The sequence below is a fragment of the Macrobrachium nipponense genome, chromosome 14 (genome assembly GCF_015104395.2).
Source record: "Macrobrachium nipponense isolate FS-2020 chromosome 14, ASM1510439v2, whole genome shotgun sequence".
Taxonomy (NCBI): Eukaryota; Metazoa; Arthropoda; class Malacostraca; order Decapoda; family Palaemonidae; genus Macrobrachium; species Macrobrachium nipponense.
Genome location: NC_087207.1, coordinates 58605067 through 58621907, shown reverse-complemented (window position 1 = coordinate 58621907; position 16841 = coordinate 58605067). Strand labels below are relative to the sequence as shown.

Below are 16841 nucleotides of genomic sequence, written 5' to 3'. Positions count from 1 at the left end.
GCAAGGTAAAGGTGAAGTAGCAACCACTATTAAAGAAGAGTATTAGTAAGGAAGTCAATACAGTACGTACAGTACAATAGTAGTCCAGACTCCAGCTTCTTCAAGATTAAACAAGAAATGAAAATAGAGCAAGGCAAAGGTGAAATAGCAACACTATTAGAATGGTAGGAAATCAAAGGGAACAGAGGCAAGTAAAAGACAGAAATGGAGACCAAAAGGTCACTGCAAAGATCCTTTGACACCATCTACACTAAGCTGCAATAATAAACACTAAGCATGCACCCCTGATGAGTTGAGATCCCTTAAAACCTTTGAAATTTAGGAGCAGGGAAGAATCCGCTGGCAAACATTTGTTTGTTTACTGTGAATTTATTTCTGAGTCTATAATTGGGTAAGTACATAATTTCAGTTTGAACAGACAATGGAATATGGGTTATACCAGTAAGAATGATTCTCAGTCAATGGCCAAGATGCTATTTGGGGTAGTAATAAAAGTAAAGAATGAATTTCCCTTTCTTCTATCTTAGGCCTCATGGAACACCTACAAGAGATTTTTAAGAATTAGGAGAGATCAGATGGATATCCACCTTGAAAAGACTACAACACCTGTGTTGATGGCAAAAATTATGGTGGATGGTGTCCTCCAAATGAAAAAACAGATAAAAACTGATGTGTAGTTTCTGGTCAGTTTTACAATAAACAAGCAGTATGTAATACTTTCTCTTTAATATGTGATAACATTGCCCACTAGTAATGTAGAATCTGCTGTCTGTGAAAAATTTATTTTTAACACTTGATGTTGTTCATTCGAATCACATAAAATCTTTGCACCAAGAGTTGGACAACACAGGCTACTACACACCAAGTTCTTGCTTGAGAGATAAATGCAGATCATGCTTCATGTCACTAATTTAATATAATCATCTTGTTCGTTAAAAGAATCATTAACGGAAACAATTGCCGACCGTTTAGTTTTATTCTTAGCTTTATATAGAAAATTCTTTGTATTTTCTGGCTCAAGAATTAAAATAGCTCCGAAAATGACAATTTGTCCAAAATTGCATTTTCCTACTATACAAACCTGAGGTCCTTTTACAATATGGAAGGTAACTAGCGGCAGCTGGATAGGTCGTAAGCTTTCGAACAAGGGGTTCGGTAGTTAACTGCTTGTCCGACAGGCGCGCGCGCATAAGCGACTGGTAGGTAAACAAATCACTTTTGCTTTTGGCCCAAGCAAAAACTGCAGAGTGAGGGGTGGCATGAGTGGGGCTATGTGTAAAAGGACCTCAGGTTTGTATAGTTAGGAAAAATGCAATTTTGGACAAATTGTCATTTGTTCCGACACGGCATACAAACCTTCGGTCCTTTTACAATAGGAAGACTCACTTCTTGTGGGAGGAATCTGAGTCTTTAGTGAACAGGACTGGTGTTCGCCCACCTTGGAATGCCTCCCTGTCGTAAGAGCGAGGGAGGGATCCAAGCCTCTGTCCGATTGATCGGGGTGTGCACCGCAGGATCAATGGTCAGACCTCTGGACCAAGTACTAAGAGAGAGGCAAGCGTATCTCTTCGTACCAGCAAACAAGAACAAGTTCCTATTTGCAAGAGGCAACATAACGTTATGGTTTTGTCTCTTGTTGGCATCCACTTTTCCCCCCCTTGTAGGAGGAGTGGTGGATATTCGCTCCCATCCCTAGTGAAAGGGATAGGATGGGCTCTGTCGAGTAGCTCACCGGCATCTCGTCCTTATCCAGCAAGGTGATGACCGTATCCCCCTACCCACAGGTAAGTGGGGTAAAAAGATAGGAGAGAGCCAGTCACTCTCTCATTCACTTATCTATTCTTACAGTCACACCAGGACTCGATGCTGTTCAGCCTGCTAGGGTCTGGGTTAGCTAGACAACGTGTTGATTGCGCCACCACACGGGTCCTAAGGAGGAAAACGATCCAAGGACCTGTGGGCAATATCCAAAAGGTAGAAGGACCGGTGCCAGTGGTCTGGTTGTACCAGACCCCTGCCTTCAGTACCTGCGCCACGGAGAAGTTTTCTTGTGTACTCGAGGGAGTGTACTTCTAGGTCATCTTGGTGCTGACGAAGAGTCTTCAACACTCATCCTGGGATGTCGAGTTTCTTCAGAAGCGCGGTCGCGCTTTCACAGACAAAGCAGCATCTCCTTCGCATCGAAGGCGGTGAAGTCCATTAGGCGGAGGGGATTGTGAAGGACTCTAACCGATCGTCAGGAACCGAAGGGTTCAGAGTCTTCGCTACGAATTCGGTACGAATCGAGCGTCACGAATCCCATCCCCTGGATGCTTGACTTCGCAGGAAAAGTCATTGCAATACCTAGAGGAAAAGAAGGGAATGGTCGTATGACCTATCCCTCTTCTCGACTTCGGTGATGTCCTGTACCCATACTGGTCTATCCGTCTGCCGCGACGTTGTTGTTTCTCGGTAGTGGATAGGACACCGACACTCAATGGTGGGTGTCGATGGTATGGGGTACTGTGACAAGCCGTTAGGACAAGAAAAGATTGTTATGGAACAACCGAACTAAGTCCACAGCGAAGTTCGTAACATACTTGGGCGCTCTGACAGCTTGCTACTGACTGCGTTCGGTAGGAGGCAAGTTGTCCAAGCACCCGAGCAAGTCACGGACCTTCGCCATTAAAAGGGTTATGCCAAGAGACTAAACAAATAATTTGTTCGTCACCGATGCCAGAAGGCAACGGTGATGACTCTCTTAAGGCATGTGCCCACAGGCGAAAGTCAATTGCCTTCTAGAGACCGAGGTCCCTTGATGGCAAGATATCTCATAGTATAGTTGATTCTCGGGTAAGGAGAAACAACACTATGTGACGTTGAAGACGAAGGTGTACAGAAAATGCAACCTACGTCTTCACAGCTGAACCGAGAGAAGGATTCTCAAGATTCTGAACCTGTGCTACAAAGACTGAGAACGCTAACCGCTATTGATTGCTGTCCGGTGAGGATCGTAGTTGCAATAAAAGCGGAGCGCTTCCAGTAATGAAGACAGGGAACTACTGCCTAAGAACTGCTTCTCATGGGCTGAACATTTGGAAGTAGAGCTGTCAGGTCGGAGAGTAGGCGGATGTCTTCTGACTATCTGTTAATTCGGGGCGAGCAATGAAATTGCACACCTACGAATACGAGATATTTTGAAGACAAAACTCAGATGTCTGCAAAAATCATTCGCATTATCGCAGTGCGATGCAGCGGTTGACTAGTACAGACTTCTGTTACCGTGCGGTAAACAGAAAGATGAAAGAGTCCGAGAGATATCTCTGTTGAAAATTCTCGCAATGTCGAAGGCGATGAAATCGAGCGTCACAGCAGTAGATGGTCCTTCATTATTGCGAGAATCCCCGTTAATCAGAGACCTAAGTCCATGATTGTTGGGCAGAGATACGGTTCGGTAGTCAATCCAACCAGGGGAGAGAGAGACGTAACCGACCGTGCATCTCCGAGACCTAGCTGATACTGAGCCGCTATCAGGCAGTTCAAATACGCAGTAGCTCTTCGGTGACTCGTCATCCTGAGTTGCCAGGTAATCCATTATTCCACGAAGGAATGCGTTCGGCTAGAACCATCGAGCATAAAGAATACGCTCGAGCAATTATATTTAACCGAAACGGATTTCGGTAATACAAAAGCTGATTTGGTGTTGTCATGACAATACCAAGTATCTAAAATCGAAACTGATAACTGCTGGAGGTTGCAGGCAACCCCGAGTTGCAGTTCAATTAAGATACAATTCGTCTCGGTCACAAACCGTAGAGTTAACTACGGTATTGGGCGCCTACCCCACGGACATTCAACTGTTAAAGAATCATGTCGCGAGGGTAATATACGTAGTATATTTGTAGGTTCTGTACCACGACCTCCATCCTAAAATCTTTTCCCCTCGAGGAATGAGAATAAGGATTGGAGATCGACCGGCCTTCGTTCTCTAGTCAAGAGAGTGAAGGAGAAGTTCCTTTCCCAAAGGAAAGCTTCAATGGTGAACAGAATACCGAAGACGATAGTTCAAGCCAAACTGGAAGTTCCCGTCCGTTCTTCTCTATTCCAGGTTAAGCGCCTACTGTGAGATTACTCTTCTTTTCAGCAGCAGTCTTCTTCAAATGCTAGAAATTACAGGAATTCGAGCATAAGCGAGGTTCCCGATTATCGTGTAACAATTATCGGGGATTCTCGCTCACTTTGGACCGTGGTCTCGCCTAAGTGTTTGGAGATCGTAAAAAACTCGAACACTCTTGAGTGCGCTAGAAATTCCGTAGAATTCTAAGCACTCTGCGAAAACCCCCCACCGAATTCGTCAAACGATATCGGCTGGTGGTCCTCTCGATTCCCGTAGAAATCGAGAAAGGGGCAGGATCCCTCCTCAATGACCGGGGCTTACGTCAGGTAGGACCCGAAGGTCCCCCCGGTAGCGCAGCCCCTAACGTGGGATCTTACAGAGAAATCTCTGTATGGATCCCTCCCTTTCCCTCGTAGCCGTAAGGAGAGAGGGAATGGGGGAGGAATTGGATACTGGCTCGCCTTCCCAGCGGAACTAGCAGTTGGAGAAGAAAAGGAGCAGCCATCGCCTTACGGCGATGGCCTCTCAGAGCCTGGGAAAACGTATCGTCAGGAGAAAACGTTTTCCCGAGGAGGGTTACGAACTCATACTGTAGGTAAGTGTCTGCCGCCACTGTGAACGTCGTCTGGGTGGGTGGGGCTGATCGACACCTGACAGGAGAGAGCCGATACCGCTCCGACTCATTCCAGTCCTCGTCGAGGTCGAAACCTCAGGAGGACCGAAGGGGTATTTAAATACGGTGTCCGAAGACACGTAATAAACTGCCTCTGTCGCAGTAGGAGAGGTGAAGTAGCTTGTTCGAACCGGCCAGAAACTGAGAGAGCCTTCTTGTCCGGAGACGAGAGACTACCTGGTTCAACACAGTCGGCAAGCTCCGATCGCGGCAGACCACCCCCCGTCGATTTGGGTTCCCTCTCGGTGGCCCAAAACGACTCGAGCCGAGACGTGGGCTCTGACTGGTGGAAGCGGCGATCCTTCCCTGAGGTCATTGTGCTGACGAATCAGCGCCGTAACCTCGGCAAAGTTCCTCTGGATCTCGGAAGTCACAGCATCTTGCAGAGTGGGACCGTTAAGCCCTTCGAACAAGAGCATATTCCGAGAACCTTCCTCCTAAGAAGGGGGAACAGCGACAGCCCTCTCGGTCTTCCCCATCCACTTGCGCATACGTCCTGCCGGTCCAAGAACCGTGCCTGGCACGTAGGGCGTCGTGGTGGGATCATGAGGGGCGCACCCCTCACTATCACTCCTCAATACCTCGCTCCTCCCGGTGTAACCCGAGGAGGTTGAAGGTACGGGAGAGGCAGACCTGACGCTCCCTCGTTGCTCGCTGGCAGAACCAGCAGGCTTGGAGGGCTGCAGGCGATCGTCAACCCGCGGTGGCGATCGAGCTGCAGGGCCTGGTCGAACCGTCTCGCTGTGGAGAATGGCTGGACTGAGCACAGCGGCCCCGATCTCGAGTGTCAGAAGACTGTGCTGGTTGCCGTATCCCCGGGTCCCGCTTTCTGTGAGAGCGACGGTCAGGCGACCTGCAGGCTCCACTGTCACAGTGAGACCGGTGCTTGTCCTCACGGCACGTCACGTCGCTGGTTCCAGCCGTGGCTGGCACCGGCGAACGGGAGGACCTCTTCCCAGCCTCAGCCCGTGGTCGGTCGTGGACCGTCACGTCCCCGGGTAGTCCAGCTGTTCGCCGCGAGAGTGAGAGCTGGTCTGGTGAGAGTCGCATGAGCGGCTGTTCACCATGTCTTCCGTCCCCGTGGCCGTGGAACCTGGACGCTGAGCGGCACTTCAGAGGTCTGGTTTCCTGGCTGCACGGTTCGCTGGTAGACGACCGTACACTCGGTACCTCCCGCGAAGCGAGAGGCCGAGACGGACCCTGGATGCATTGGAGAAACCAGACCCCAAAGGCGAGGGGCAAGTACCGGTTTAGCCGGTTACCCTATGGTCCCCGGAGTCCTTCTTCCTTGCGGAAGAGAGCGGGCCCCGCTCCCGAAGGAGCAGGAGGACCAGCGGAAGGAACCCTTCCCGTTCCCACCGAGGTGGGACGGGTTCCCGAGAAGGCTGCCCGAGGGAGACACTTAGGAGGGAGGAGCAACCTTCTTCTTCCTCGGCTGTGAAGCCTTAGAAGTCGAAGGGGAAGAGGCGGCAGCCGACGACGATGAAGAAGATGAAGACGACGACGACGACACCTTCCTCCTCTTCTTCGTCAGCTTCCTCAGGACAGACGTAAGATCTGCTATCCAGGGCGGAGCCGGGGCTGCTGTAGCCGAAGCCACAGGGCCCGGCCGCACCTGTACAGACAGACCAAAGTCTGGGGTAGTACCACCACGAACCGGGAACGACATCAGCAGGTATGGGCATCTCAGGAACAGCAGGCACAGCCAGCACAGCATCGGTAGGGACATCCAGCGCAGCAACGGGCAGGGACAAAGCCAGCGCAGCAACGGCCAGGGGACAGCCAGCGCAGCAACTGCATGACAGTCAACCAGAATCGGCAGGTACGGCAGGTAGCACCGAAAACACAGGAAGTGGAGCAGCAGCCAGCAACATCCTGGTACCGGCGGCAGGTCCAGGGGCGAGCTCTAGGGCAGCGGAAGTGTGGTCGCTGCAGCGCGGCAACCACGAGCGGCGGCGGCACGCCCCCCTCTCGGTACGGCGAACGGCACTTCACAGCGGCTGTAGGCAAGACTGTTACCACGTGAGGCGAGTACACCAGGTGAGGAGGGACGTCGTCACCTGGTTGCGTGGTCACCACTCCATGGGTGACCGCAGTAGGCCCAGACATAGAACCGCAGCTCCCCTGGACACTAGCACGCCCTGCAAATGGAAGGACGCCCATACCTCACCAAGGTCCACCCTCGTGGCAGTAGCACCTGCGGAAATAACAGTAGTAGCGATTAGTGGGGGGGAAGTCCCCTCGCGCGGGGGGGTGAGCCCTCTCCGAACGAGTGGAAGACCCCTAATACAATTGTACATCGGGCACCGAGCGCCCTCCCCCGCGCTCGGACGGATCGGCGAGGAGAAGAACGCCGATAACCTCCCCCCCCCCCCCCCCCCCAAGGGGAAGGGCCATCTGTGGGAGCTGAGCGGGTGGGGGTTCTCGTTCCCCACCCCCGCACAGTACCCATGTACCCAACAACAATATAAGAGCCCGAGAGCAATCGTGCCATCGGCCCGAATGCAAGGGCATAAGGATCAATTCCCTGACTGAGCGGAACTTGAACCAAATAAATATTTGATGCAATCAATAATAAGGAATAAAATGAAAATGCATCTTGCATTACGATTCACTTCACAATGAATAAGGGCTCGGATCGAGCGCATTTGCGCCCTCGGTACCGAGCGCAAGGGATTCCATTTCTAAAAGGGTTCCATTCCTTACCTTTATGGATCAAGGTTTATGGAAACCTTGATCCATAATGAATTGATGCAATCAAAAAATATATGAAAATGAAAAGAATACTGCGCTTGCGATTTCACTTCATACAAATAAAAAGGGGAAGGATCAATTCCCGGGAAATAGCGGAAACATTGATCCCAGTAAACAATGCAATCTCAATAAAAAATGAAAATGAAAAAGAACTGCACTTGCGATTTCACTTCATTCAAAATAAAAAGGGGAAAGGATCAATTTCCGGGTAAGCTCGGAAACTGATCCAAATGAGTATTGCTACAATCAAAATAATATATGAAAATGAAAAAGAATACTGTACTTGCGATTCCACTTCCATACTGAATAAGTTTTTCCAACCCAAATATACGCTCGGAGCGAGCGCTCCCGCCCTCGGCACCGAGCATACACAATACGAGGATCATTTCTGGGAAAATGAATTCCCGCACTTACGCCCTTCAGTCCCGGCACTCGGGTAATCGGAGGGCGTGGTGAAACCAAGATCCTTTAATTCACAATTGAATTCATGGGAATAAATATGAAATGATTGTACTTACAATTCAGTTTCACTAGATAAATAGAAAAAGAAAAACACAATCATGCGAAAGCAACGACGATGAAGCGGGCAGAGAGCGATGATACACGTCCACACGCCAGCAGGCCGAAAGCAAAAGTGGTTTGTTTACCTACCAGTCGCGCGCGCGCGCCTGTCGGACAAGCAGTTAACTACCGAACCCCTTGTTCGAAAGCTTACGACCTATCCAGCTGCCGCTAGTACCTTCCTATTGTAAAAGGACCGCAGGTTTGTATGCCGTGTCGGAACAAAGGCTGGTTTTACTTTTTCTAATTTTAATTATATGTAGTATACCAACTTAGATTTTTTACTTCTACTTTTTACAGAAAAGTGAATTATAAAATTTTTACTACTTTTCACAGAAAAGTGGATTATACAAGTACAACAAGGAATTTATCAAAAACATCAATGCAGCACAGAACAGCTGGGTGGCAGATGTGTATCCTGAATATGAACACATAACTATGATGGATCATCTAAGACGAGCTGGTGGAAAAGCGTGAGTTATTATCATTTGCTTGAATGCTTTGTAGTAATTTGAAGTGTTTATTGAATTTGTTTATAATTTACAGTAAACTTCCCAGATTTACACTATCACAAATCAGGGATTTCTCTATGGAACATACATAGACATTATTCGCGAAAATTCATCTATTCAGGGTATGTATCTTTCACTGAGAAATAGTCACCAAAACGTACTGTATTTTCATATCATTCTTATGACTAAATGCACTCTTTTGATAAAACTATCAAAATACTCGGCTATAAGCATTTTTAGTTTTTTTTTCTGTGTTTGAACTATCAAAAAATACTATAAGCAGTTCTAAGCATTTTAAGAGGGGTTTTAAGTATTCACGGATTTTAGCGATTCACTGGGCGTTGTACCTATCCCCCACGAATAAGGGGAGTTTACTATAGTTGTAGTATTATCAAGCTTTTTATCAATAATATACTCTATTTACAGTAAACAATACAAAATTACCATTGCTTATGAATGTCTTATTCTACCAGATCAAAGATTCTTGGTAGACCCACTCCAGCTCCAGCAACTTTCGTAACTCGCTTACGTGACCTCTCATTACCACCAACTTGGGATTGGCGTAATGTCTCTGGCATTAACTATGTTTCACCCGTTAGGTACGATTTCTTCATTGTAAAAAATGAAGTAAAAAGTTCTGAATAAAAGTATTCCATATATGTATGGTGATTTGGAAACATTCAAACAATATATATGAAAATACTATGACATTTATTCTACTTTTATACAAATCTTTACAGAAACCAAGCTAACTGTGGGTCTTGCTATGCTTTTGCATCAATGGCTGCACTTGAAGCCCGAGTAAGGATACTTACAAACAACCACCAGCAGCCTGTGTTTGCACCTCAAGATGTTGTAGGATGCTCAAAGCTTTCTCAGGGTTGTGATGGAGGTTTTCCATACTTGATTGCTGGAAGGTTTGTTCCAAGACTTTTCTTGTATAATACATGTGGTAATAAAACTTTGGGTGGGTGTGAATCCCTTCACAAGTAAACTTTTACCATTTTTTAAAATTTTCTTCCAAGATAACAGCAGTACAGATGAATATATGATTATAAATAATCTGCAAGTGTGCCTATAAATTCACAAGGAAAAACCATGTTCTTTTGAGCAATTGTTAAATGACCACTGTTGGTTATTGTTGAAAATCATAAGATAAATTCAGAAAAGACCAAATACATACCTTTGGAAATCTTTTCAATGCATATCATACTTTGTATGCAATTCCCCGTGGGTATCACATATATTTTTAAAGCATATATTTTACATTCACAATTAAAGCTGTTTTGGAAGTAGATACATACATGTAGTAAACATTTATATTCAGTTAATTCTTTGGAAGAAAATGTTATGCTTATTCCGTTTAAGAAAATTCTTTGTATCACTACATTTCTATTATGAACAGGTACGCTCAGGATGTTGGTGTAGTTGAAGAGACATGCTCACCATATGAAGCAAAAGATGATGTCTGCCGTACTGACACAAATTGTGCCAAGCACTATACAGCATACTATCGTTATGTGGGAGGTACAGTATGGTTCTCAGACACTTAAATTTGAAAGTGATAATGTCTCTGATACCAAACATCTAACAAGTAATTAATATTGATGTTTCTATTTATTCAAGTTGAATAAAATGAACTTTACTGTAAAAACTACTTTTGAAAATAGCTAATTCACCTCCTTGAGGTTTAGAAAAATTATATAGATTGTCATTTATTACAGTACAGCTCAGTTGTATCACCAGTGACTTCCCTCAGTGGTGGTACTAAATTGTAATTCAGTCAAAAGTGAAAATATAAGTTTGCTGTAAAGTGAAGCATAAATGCAAGTCACGAGGACTCAAAATACTTGTAGTGGGCAGAGTGAACTAAAGACATACGTAGTATGGGATGTGCCACAGAATATACAGACTATATGAATCAGAATGTGGGTTCAACACAATTGAAAGAGTACTGCTTACACAATAAGGGCCCCATGACATGCAAATCAAGCCTATATCCAGGCAGCTCAGCATATTCATTTCATGATAGATCTGCAACATTTTCAATCAAGGTTATGTCAGTATCAAAGTGGTTGACTGGTTCATAGTACAGGAGTCTAATACAACACAAAGTATTTAAAAAAGAATTACACCTCTTTTTCAGGATACTATGGGGCTTGTAATGAGGAGGAAATGAAGTTAGCCCTGGTAAAGGGAGGACCAATGCCTGTGGGGTTGGAAGTATATGATGACTTCCTTCATTATAAGGGTGGAATTTACCATCATACTGGTCTCCAGGACAGATTTAATCCCCTTGAGGTAAGACTAAATCTAACAGTAAGTTTTGCAACCTGGATATTTACTTCTATACAGGTTCTGTGCATGCAAAAGTTTAATGTTTAATTTGATATCTCCATGGTTACAGAGATCTTAGGAATTTCTGATAACTAGAAATACCTCTGATTCTGGATTATCAACATATCAATGGAATGTTTGATTATTATTATCATTACAAGAAGTTTAACCAGATCATCAAGACACTACTAGGTTTTTAGGACTATTTAAAAGGATTTGTTCCTCAATGAGGGTCGAAACTGGTGTTGCACAGTTAGTGAAGTTGAACAGATAGGTGCAAAAAGATCAGCAAGAACTGGTGGGAAGTAAGACAGAAAGCTAAAGGGTAGCTTCAAAATACCTTTGTAATTCTCTATGCAGTGCTGCACAATCCACTGGGTTAGTGGTATTCCTCTATAGGGGCCACAATATGTAATGTTTAAGTTTCAAAACTCCTGGTAGAATACATTGTAAAAAACTTACTAGCTTTCATGTAGAAACTGTAGACAGATTTTCATGCCTGAATTGCTGGATGATTAGTTAAGTGCTTTGTAGTATTTCAAAGAACTGAATATTCTGCTTAAGTTATTTTGCAACATTATAGAGGTTATTGGCAACTGTGCCATAAATGTTCGTAACTTTAGTGGTTAGATAAAGAATGGACTGCAAAACCTAATGACAGCCATTCACTGCATGTAAAAGTAACTTTTAAGCATTGAATAGCATGTCTCTAATTAAATAATGACAGCGTTCCTTATTTAAAGCAAAGCAGATATAGAAATCAAATTAAGCCAAGTCATGCAAGGTAACATTAAGTATGGAAGAAGGGACTTACACAATTACGTAATTAAAAAAATAAATGAAAGGCCAAGGATGAAATTACTGCTAAGAGGAAGAGATTATAGACATCAAGTAGCAGGAACTAAATAGCAGCAACAAGGCCCAAGCCATGGTCAGCCCATATCAGTTTTCAGCTGAAAATATTATTCTAATTGTCACTAATTAACAAAAAACTAATATATATATATATATATATATATATATATATATATATATATATATATATATATATATATATAATATATAGGTATATATAGGTATATATAGATATATATAGGTATAGATAGATAGATAGATAGATAGATAGATAGATGATAGATAGATAGATATAGTAGATATATATATATATATATATATATATATATATATATATATATATATATATATATATATATATATATATATATATATATATATATATATATATATATAGTTCCTAATTTTAAAATGTAAATATTTTCATTTCAGCTATAGATAATAGATATATAGATAGATAGATAGAGAGATAGATGATAGATAGATATATATATATATATATATATATATATATATATATAGTATATATATATATATATATATTATATATATATATATATAGAGTTCCTAATTTTAAAATGTAAATATTTTCATTTCAGCTTACAAATCATGCAGTATTACTCGTTGGATATGGTGAAGATGAAGAAACTGGTGAAAAGTTCTGGAGCATCAAAAACTCCTGGGGAGAAGTCCTTGGGGAGAAGGAGGATACTTCAGAATCCGTCGTGGGGTAGACGAGTGTGCCGTTGAGTCTTTGGGTGTGGAAGTGGTACCAATACCATAAAAATATTTTTCTAACCATGAGAGGTAGTCTTTTGACTCAAGCCTTAACTAGTAAGCACAATTTTTTAAGTCTATCTTAGCACTGTTTAAGTGAATTTTCCATCTTTGATAAACCAGGCTTTGTGTACTACGTATTTGTACTATGTAAGGTGAATTACTGCTGACTGAATAAAATTACTTTTTTATACAATGTAGTGCATTTCTTCCTTTACAGGTTAGAGTTGTACTAAAAGGTCTGTACTGCAATGATATTTAGCTTTGCAGCTTATCTATTTTCCAAATTCAAACAAAAAGACTGATGTTCTAGTTTTTGTAATGAGAACATTTTTTCTAAATAAATTAAAAAGGTTAAGAAAAAGTTCTATAGAACATATACTCCTTTCAATATGGAAATATATAATCAGAAATATATTTGATTTATAAATTACAAAGTGTACCCCTTAATGTATGACTCATATTTGCCAGTTACTATACAATGTTGAAATAAACTAACTTACAGGATTGTATCCATGTAAGATCAGCACCTACATTAGCCATGACATTTAATTCTACAGATTCCTTTGTCTTACATATATTTCCTAATTACAGTGCATTTACATTCTTTTTTATTGTTTTTCTTATATTTGCATATTCTCCTTAATATTTTCATTAATTTTATCTGGTACCTTTTTTTAAATTTACAGTATCTTTCCAATACCATTTCATTAGTCTTACTGTCATCACTTGAAAACTGATGTAATTCATTACAAGGTCCCTTAGGCAGATTTCTTGATTATCACCTTTTTGGCAGGTTGTTCCCACCTGTAAAAAAAAATTATGTACAAGTAGTGTTTGAACTCTAACAGAAAGATAAGACATTAAAATATACTAAGGCCTACCTATATTCTGGATTTCATTTTGACTCTTAATTTGAGGGCAACATGTAGTTATACTAGCTATATTTTAAAGCATGATAATCAACATGAGAGGCTGCAAGTCGTATGCTTGACCATGCACTGATGTAACACCTTGCAACTCTTATGTACATGAAAGGTAACCACTGTGGCTACTCACATATTAAACAAACAGGCAGCCAGAATTTTTATTCATGTCTGCATTAAGTTCTCAAATATTGCAATAATTTCATAAGCAACCAAATTCTGCTTGCCAAAGTACATAATTAGTAACCAAGTTCTCATTATCAAATTTTGCAGCCCCCTACAGAAGACAACTTTGTAAGTTTCTGCATTTTACTTTTTTCTCATTCCCCTTGATCTACTTCAACCTACCTTTTCAACTTCATTAATTTTTTCCTGTTCCAATTTTCATCTCATTTAGATCAAATCCTACATGAAAGCAGCCTCAAAATTTGAGTCAGCAATACTGGTGAACTACTTTATGATAACAATCATTACAAATGTCCACCATCTACTAAATAATACCATAAAAAGCTTTTTGAGAAATCAGAAAATTTCCCAAGAGAAAAATGTTATAAAATGTCAAAACCTCATGGAAGCAAGCAAATGCTATCCAACTACCAAGTGGCAAAGCACTCAAAATTGAAAAAATTAAATTTAATGACATATAGCTTGGAAATGATGTTCTTGAGATCTTGATAATACAAGTGCCTCCCTTTTTTCTTGAAATGGAAATATTTTAAGTGAAAAGCAAAAGCAGATTCTGACAACATTTCAGGCAACAATGACTGGATGGACCTTCCCACAGAACAGTATTCCCTCAAATCTATGTAACTGAGCAAAGGTTGAATATTACTTATTCTACTTAGATATAACTTTACCAGTTATTTAAGCCAAATATATAACGTGGTTTATGCTAGCATATGAACACAATAATCTTGAAATTGTTTCATGTTAATTAAATTATTTCATGCCATCATAATGGGCCAGAAGAGAAGAGAACTAAATAATAAAGAAAATAAATTAATCCAAAACATTCGCTAGTTGGAAAGATGATATTTGAGAGAACAATCATGTAGCTACCTACAATATTTTCAACACACTTGCCTAGTAAAATCTCGTTCCAAAACAAAATGAGAAAGTCAATTTACCATTCTTGCACTGTGTACTCGGTACATTTTTATATGGCAAATTTATCAAATACATAACATATTCTACTGCTGTAATCTAAGTTCTTACATGGGGGTGCCATTCATATGACAGACTTCTTTACAGTTTTTCTATGGCCACTAACAGCTTTTTTCTTTTACTTTCCATACATTTCCTTTGTCTCTTTCTGCCTAGCAGTTCAACTTCTCAATTTTTTCCTTCTCCAATTTTTACTTATTTAATTTTAATAACACACATCACTTGGGACCATTTTATGAGTCTGGAAATATGAAATAGTGATCTAATTAACTGCTCTTCCATATAAAAAAAAAACTTTAACAAATTGATCACACAAAATATCCAGTAATGTCTAAATGGAAATCTATCTCAAGTAGTTAGGATATTCAAAATATCTTGAAGGAAATTTCAGTGGTCATTGTACACACTCCTTCAATAACACCATTATTACTACCACAGTAATAAAACCTGACCACTGCGTCAAATTCAGATATTCTCAGAAAACTGGCATGAACAAAAATAATAATTCTTGATGTGCACAACTGGATCAAGAAGATGGACAGCTAACAGAAAGACAGCAAAAGGAACATATAAAACAAACGTAAAGAAAAAATAACACTGCTGCATGATGAAGGGACTGGGCAGAGAACTTTTAATACTTCTTACCAGGATTACTGAAACAATAAACATGAATACTTACCACTCTGTGAGTAGTTTGTTAACTCTAGTAAGATGCTGGCTTCCCTCAGAGATTTTCTTCTCATAAAGATCTGTCACTCTCATTAATTCTTCCTCAAGTTCTTCATCATTCGTTTTAGCTCTCTCAACTAGTTCTGAATACAAATAAAGTTGTCAATTTATAACATGACATAACATTAAACATATAAGATAGAAGTTCCCATATATAACTAAAGTCTTTAATGATTGAGGTACCTACATCCAAAAACTCCCATTGAACTGGATCAACAGACTTAAAAATTCGATACATTATAAGCAAAATCTACAATATTTTCTGGATTCTTTATTTCATATATGGAAACAGAATCCCAATAGGGTTCTTTTAGTAAATCTTAAAAGCAAATAGTTCAACTAATACAAACTAGGCCTTTACTTACTTACTTAACATTTATATCTATCAAAGTAAATAATACAAAATTAGAGACTAATCAATATCAGACAAAGAAAAGCAAAATAAAAGGTGAACAGAGAAACAATTTACATAATAAACAGCAATTTAAACGAGGCTCACCTTCACAACGGATTATCTTCTTTATACAATCAGACTGGGGGAAAGTGTGAGAAACTCTTAAAAGCAAAGACAATGATGGACCTAAAAATCATCAAAATTGGGAATACAATCCAATAATACTTCTATCATTCCATTACATGCCTGTTCTGAAAGTCACAAACCAAACAGAGGGTCACCCATTAATCACTTGAGTAAAAACACTCACCTTTTACATCTTGCCGTGTGATGACTTTCCCTTTCTTCTGAGATGAGGATGCTGCCTCCTTGAGAGAGAGCAATTGCTCCATCTGCTTCTTTAAGGAAGTTATGTGGTTGACAGTTTCTACCACCTGTTTATAAACCCCATCCCAGCTTAACAGGCTTGATCCCAATGTGGTTAACGCTTCTAATCCAGCATCTACTTGGCTTTTGTCAAACCATAACATAGGAGATGTAGTCATCTTTACTTTAGGCAATGTTCCATACCTGAAATTAATTTTTTTGTTTTTTGAAATGCATAAGTATCAAAAATTATTTTCTTACAATTTCCAACTACAGCAATTGCAGAATTGCTCAAATTCAACCAGTCCAGCTCCAAGATATTTAAACAATATAACAAGCAATGATTGTTTTGCCAAATAATAATTTTCTAGGGTGCCAATATCATTAAATCAAATTTTGTACTAGTACATATATACTACAAGCAATACAAAAACTAAATCGTTCATTATAAAAATTCAAATATTAAACAGATTTTTTATTTGATACATACACACCACTTGTTTTACTCCTATCAAAACGTATGCAAAGCAAGAGCCACATGCTAATTCCTACTGATAAACAAGTGAAGTAAGACCTTACCAGCTGTACTTAATGCAATTACTGCCTCAGTAAGCTGTGGTGTTCATGTACTTATGCTTTTAGGGTCTGGGAGAGCATTCCCAATAAGACATTTGTATTTATAAAACGCAACTATCAT

General features: G+C 40.9%; 2 protein-coding genes across 3 annotated transcripts in view; one reads left to right on the top strand and one right to left on the bottom strand.

Moving 5' to 3' along the window:
- LOC135226537 (dipeptidyl peptidase 1-like) overlaps positions 1–13454 on the top strand; it is a 40774-nt gene extending 27320 nt beyond the window's left edge. Inside the window, 7 exon segments of the mRNA XM_064266192.1 lie at positions 8421–8557; positions 9070–9195; positions 9337–9513; positions 10002–10123; positions 10743–10897; positions 12388–12477; positions 12480–13454. Of these exon segments, the coding sequence (XP_064122262.1) occupies positions 8421–8557; positions 9070–9195; positions 9337–9513; positions 10002–10123; positions 10743–10897; positions 12388–12477; positions 12480–12572 (900 nt within the window). The 3' untranslated portion in view covers positions 12573–13454.
- LOC135226536 (uncharacterized) overlaps positions 1–16841 on the bottom strand; it is a 70930-nt gene that overhangs the window by 15581 nt on the left and 38508 nt on the right. Inside the window, exons 11-13 of one of the 2 annotated variants that reach the window (XM_064266190.1) lie at positions 16089–16348; positions 15335–15467; positions 13127–13372 (exon numbers count right to left, since the gene is read on the bottom strand). The exons of the other annotated variant lie outside the window; for it this stretch is intronic. Of the exons in view, the coding sequence (XP_064122260.1) occupies positions 13327–13372; positions 15335–15467; positions 16089–16348 (439 nt within the window). The 3' untranslated portion in view covers positions 13127–13326. Of the gene's footprint in view, positions 1–13126; positions 13373–15334; positions 15468–16088; positions 16349–16841 lie in introns of those variants that run through there. 2 annotated transcript variants of the gene reach the window in all.